Here is a 5,691-nt window from a genome sequence, read left to right on the forward strand (position 1 = left end):
TAGTACAGTACATATTTCAAGATTTATAGGCAGCTGCCCAGTAGTTATGAAATTTTGGTTGTTAAAGGAACGTTAAGAACTGGCACCTTGTGTCAGTAGAGCTTCAGACAGCATTTTCTTATTTAAAATCTGTGGTGGTCAAGGTAATCTGTGTAACTTGTAGCCTCTGAACCTGCCCCTGCCATTCCCCTAGCCCCATTTCCACATCTGGCTTTGCAAGGTATAGAACACAACAGTACGCAAACAATGTAGAAAATCTCATCTGATTGGCTAATGTTGTCCTGACATCACATGATCAGGTTTATATATAAGAAACTATACATTAATGTTGTGTAGTTTAACACACTGTGTTAACTTTGATCTGCAGGGAAGTGGCGAAGCCTCTGACACCTATTGATAAAGCCGGAGATTTACTGGCTCAAATCCTCAACCTGCTCTGCAAAGGAATGGTACGTGTGTTTTTGTGCTGTTTGTATAAGCATGCTGTATTGATTGTATGTACCAGTGTGTAATGAGCTTGTTAAGGGTTCTCATGTTCTCATAGCCCACCTTTCACTTTGAGGATGTGTGCTTTTCTCTACATTTATTTTAACATTTTAGCATTTGTTCACATTTTGTCTCAACACTTTTCTGTAACATGACTGAACCCTATCAAATTTTACCACGTGATTTATTAATCATTTGAACATACAGTACTTATGCATCTTAAAAAAATAGAGTATCATTGAAAAGTTTAATTTTTTTCAGTAATTCAGTTAAAAATGTGAAACACTGATTTGTTTGTCTCACACTGATTGTTTTAACGTTGCGAACACGCAGACTACAGTCCAATATACTCACCTCGGCTAGAGCTAGAGCTGCTAGTGCTCACTCTTATGTTGTTCTTCAGTGGAGTGGCTATACCGCTCCTTAATACCCGACTGAGAAAATTCATACAAAAGAAGTAGGGGTGGGCGATATGACCCTAAAATAATATCACAATATTTTATGGTATTTTTGCGATAACGATACTCTTGACGATATTGCAAAAAAAAAAGTTTTTTGTCAGGAATACACTACTGCACAATACTAATAATGAACTCCATATATCTCCATATATCCAGTGCTGCAGTAAAAATGTATGATACTGGATAGATACAATCTGTCTCTAGTAGATATTTAATGGGAAATGAGACCAGTGTGAATTTTTTTCTTTTGCTAAAAACAGCAAAAAAAAGTCTCACCCTGATGTGATAATTAGGGATAAGTGATATGGCACGATATTTCAGGGTTTAATATCGTTCACGATATTCAAAAATGTTGGCGATATTCTTGCGTACGATAATAATAAGAAGCTCCGGATTATAAGGCAAACTGTAATTTTTTGGGGGGTAAAATTGGGTAAAAAAAATCTAACAAACAAACGACAGTGTGCAATGCATATTGGGGGTTTTTACACCTTGCTTTTTATGTGGAAACATGAAACGTAAATATGATCCGATCACCCAAACAAGTTAATGCCTGAAAACTGTTTAAGACATTGAATAAATGTCCCTTTTCTTTTGTCTTCTCTTTTTGTAGAGCGATAAGAAGGTGGGAACTATGTGGAGAGAGTCGGGGCTCAGTTGGAAGGACTTCCTACCAGAGGATCAAGACGTCAACAAATTTGTGACAGACAAGGTTTGATCAGAAATCAAGTCTGTTAAGCGCCACAATGAAGTTTAATGACTTGTAGTTCACTATAAAGAGAGTAAGGAGATATGCAATGTGACCATATTTTTTCAACCTGTGTCTGTCTCTGTGTCTGTGTAGGGGGTTGAGTATACTCTGGGCGAGGAGTGTGTGAAGAGTAGTGGCAGCAGCAGAAAATCTCTGAGTACAGAAGAAATCTCCAAACAGCTGGACGTGCTGCTGCAGGACAAGGCGGACAATCAGCAGATTTATGACTGGGTGGAGGTACTGCACAATTTCATGCTTCAGCTATTCAGAATTAACTTCTTAATTAAAAAAACAATGAAAAGAAAGTTCAAGAACTGTGAGGATTCTCTGTAGGCTTGTCTATCTGCATGTAAAAACATTTGGCACGCCTAGTCTATTTGAACAACATTAATCCACAGAACTTGTTCCTAGAAAGCATTTTTAGAAAGTTTAGCTGCTGAAATTTGTGGTAAGGTCATATTTGAAGGTGCAGCCAATGCTGCACAGTAGAACGGTTCACCACCATTCTACAGAGCCAAGTCAGATCAATCTTCCTGAACATTTGTGAGCAAACCAAACTTAATAAACTCTTCCCTTTGCTTTCCTGCAGGCTAACCTGGACGAGCAGCAGATGTCGTCTAACACATTTGTGAGAGCTTTGATGACCAGTGTCTGTCAGAATGCAATCATTTGTAAGTCATTTGCTTGAGATCTGTGTGACTGGCGGCATATTCTGTCTGTTAAAAAAAAATGAAATTGGATGCTTACTTCGTTGTTTACTTTATAACGTGCATATCCCTCCAATATATATGTATTTACTACATTACAACATGGAGATTTAAGCATTATGAAGGAACACACACACAGTTAAAAGTAGCAGACAAAAAAATGTTTGATCTTCCCGTATAAAATGTATAAAACATATTTTGGCTTTGGTTAACTTTTTTTTGTTTACTCCATAATTGCAAATGCATACTTTATAGTTTTAATGTCCTTCAGTTTTAATCAATACCCTAGAAAAAAAATAAAGGGAAGAAGAAAAAAAAAAAATATATATATATATATATATATTTATTTATTTTAAATATATATTTTAAAAAATCTGGAAAGGTCATAGAAAAAAAATAGCAATTTCTATGCCTGGATAAGTTTAGAAAAAAATCAAATACCTAAAAAGTTTAGGAAATTTGCTCTACAAATCTTTGTTTAGCTTTATAGAGTTTATTGTGCTAAAACGTTTTTCTGAGCTTCTGCGGTTTAAAGTTTACACACAACTCACTAATTGTATTTCTCTCTCTCTCTTTTTTCTCTGTTTAATCTCTTTCTCACTCTCTTTTTTTTACTTTTTCTCTTTCGTTCTCACTCTTTTTCTCAGTAACTCTCTTTTTCTCTCACTCTTTCTCTCTCACTGTCTTTTTCCCTCTCTTTCTTGCCCTCTTTCTAAGAACATGATATTGATTTATTGTATGTGTTTGTTTGTGTGTTTATATACTTGTGTATGTCTGACACATACAGGTGAGAACCCATATAAAGTAGACGCTAAGGAGATCTCCCAGAGGGCCAAGCTGCTCCAGCGTTATATTAAGGATGAGCAGAAGGAGCTGCAGGCACTCTATGCATTACAGGGCCTGATGGTACAGATGGAGCAGCCACCTAGTAAGTGTGTGTGTGTGTGTGTGTGTGAACGTGTGTGAGGCTCACTGTGTGAACATGTAACACAGGTGTATCTGTTGAAGATTGTGGTTAAAAATGTTTACTTAGCTCAGCGGTGTCCGATTCAGCCTGTGGGCCGCATGACCTGCAGTCCAGTGTTGAACCTCTTTTAAAAATGTCTTAATTTTAATGAACGAAACATTGTTGTTTTTTTGTTGTAACAGATCTGTTGCGGATGTTCTTCGATGTTCTGTACGATGAGGACGTGATCAAGGAGGAAGGCTTCTACAAGTGGGAGTCCAGCAAAGATCCAGCCGAACAGCAGGGCAAGGGCGTCGCCCTTAAATCTGTCACCGCCTTCTTCACCTGGCTGCGGGAGGCAGAGGACGAATCGGACAACAGCTAAATCTCCGGCTCCACCCACTCGAGGGAGGAGGACGATATCTGAGAGAATGATGTCTGTCTGAATTGAGGGAGGTTCTGTCTGGAGATGAAGATGAGGGGAAAATAACAAGCGAAACGAGAGAAACTTCTAGTGAAGGATTCGATTTAGATTTTTTTTTTCTTCGGTTTAGTTTTTTTGTTTTGTGCTACCGAATGTCTTTATGATCTGAATTGCTGATTTTTGGAAAGTTCGGTTGGAGAGAGGATGATAAGCCTTAGAAGCCGTGGGAGACTTTGTTCCGTTTTCGCTGTTCGATTTGCTACTTCCAGTTTTTTTCGCTCCCGTTGACGTGGAAGATGTTAGCGTCGCTAAACGGAGGAAAAAAAAAACAATGACGAAGACTTCCGTTACGACGCCGCTGCGACAGTTAAGGACTCCTGATTTAAGGAAAAAGCTGCTCAGAGTTCTATTTTTTGAATTCCTACATGCACCGTGTTCGGACGCTCCGCACCCCGTTCTGTGTGGACGGAATAAAACGGTATATCGCTCTTGCAGAGGGGAGCGAGGGCTGTATACCATTCTGCGATTGTTTCTCTGCGTTTGATTGGTTGATGAACTTTTTGTTTGTTTTGTTTCCTCCACAAGTGTTAGAGGGTGAATGAAGTGGAGTGTGTGGGTTTTTTTGTGTTTTTGTTAGTTTTTGTGTTTTTTGCAACAACAACAAAAAAAAACTGACCCAAAACCTTGATTGGACAGTTGAAACTGTGGGGGGGGGTGTGGTCAAACCACTTCTTCTCCGGCTGGCTTCAAGGAAACCTGGGCGGGAAAGGGGTCGACTTTGATGTTTATTTGCTGCTGCTGGGGCGGGGCTTCACTCGTTACCCCATAACCCGTCTGGTTTTACCTTTACTCTTCTTCACTTCGGAAACACAATAAGAAGAAGAAAAAGAAGAAGAAAATAAAATAAAGACTAAAAGAACGGCGGGAAGGAGGATTGGGGGGTTCGCTGACCTGCCGCCACCTGTTAGTGCATTTTACAAATAAGAATCAATACTAAAACTTGAACATATTTAGAGAGATCAACTTTAAACAGAAATGATGAAAGTATTAAAAGTATAAAAGCCAAAAAAAAAAAAATAATAAAATAGATCATGAAATGAAAACAGTACGAATCCTTAAAGGCCTTTTCAGCTACCTGGGGGTGGAAATGCATTTTAGGAGAGTCCTGTAAATAAATATCCTTTTTTGTTTGTTTTTGTTTCTTTTACATGAATAAAAATGCTTACTTTAATGACAATTTTTCCTTTTCTTTTAATTTTTCTTTCCATTTCTGTCTTTTCTCTCTCTCCGCCAGTCCTATTTATATGCTGTTTGCCTCTCCGTGGTTTAGCTGCCCCGGCTTGTGTAATTATCCTCCTCGAGTTTCTTCATTACAGCCTTTTTGTAAATATTTTCTTTTTTTGCTTTACTTTATTAAGTATTTAATTAAGAGAAATTAATTGCTCTTTTCACATCTGAAACTGGAAAAGATAATAAAGAACATTGCAATAAAAAATGAAAAAAAGCTACAGCTCTTGGGTTGAGTGTAAAGTTATTCCTGAAATTAATGAAAATGAACTTCTTTTGCTGTGTTCTGCTTTATTGGCCTCTGTTGTAGCTGCCCTGATAATCAAACTTTTAAACATCCTTCAGGGTACGATGACCTTTTAGATGTGACTTTATAACATCTGTCATTTCGTGCTATGGTAAGAGTTTAATATTTGTATGCAAATGTTTGATCACTTCTGGTTAAATTACTGGTCAAACTTTACCCAACCCACCATTTTACCCGACCCACAACTTTATCCGACTTACCACTTTACCCGACCCAGTATTTTACCAGACCCATCACCAATCTTAAGGACTGCTGCTTTAAAAAAAAAAAAAACAGTATTAACAAAATAATTTTTTTGGATTTAAATGATTGGGGCCAGCTC

The 5,691-nt window shown here is 37.8% G+C and overlaps 1 protein-coding gene across 7 annotated transcripts in view; it reads left to right on the forward strand.

The window, feature by feature from the left end:
* Window positions 1-5,285, forward strand: part of wu:fb16f03 (eukaryotic translation initiation factor 4 gamma 1) — a 47,895-nt gene extending 42,610 nt beyond the window's left edge. For all 7 annotated transcript variants that reach the window (XM_007247664.4, XM_007247666.4, XM_007247665.4 and 4 more), the window contains 6 exons: window positions 368-449; window positions 1,561-1,659; window positions 1,792-1,935; window positions 2,288-2,369; window positions 3,193-3,333; window positions 3,555-5,285. In XM_007247664.4, the coding sequence (XP_007247726.3) occupies window positions 368-449; window positions 1,561-1,659; window positions 1,792-1,935; window positions 2,288-2,369; window positions 3,193-3,333; window positions 3,555-3,736 (730 nt within the window). In that variant the 3' untranslated portion in view covers window positions 3,737-5,285. The remainder of the gene's footprint in view (window positions 1-367; window positions 450-1,560; window positions 1,660-1,791; window positions 1,936-2,287; window positions 2,370-3,192; window positions 3,334-3,554) is intronic.
* The last annotated feature ends 406 nt before the right edge of the window (window positions 5,286-5,691 follow it).

The sequence above is a fragment of the Astyanax mexicanus genome, chromosome 18 (assembly GCF_023375975.1).
Source record: "Astyanax mexicanus isolate ESR-SI-001 chromosome 18, AstMex3_surface, whole genome shotgun sequence".
In the NCBI taxonomy this organism is placed as follows: Eukaryota; Metazoa; Chordata; class Actinopteri; order Characiformes; family Acestrorhamphidae; genus Astyanax; species Astyanax mexicanus.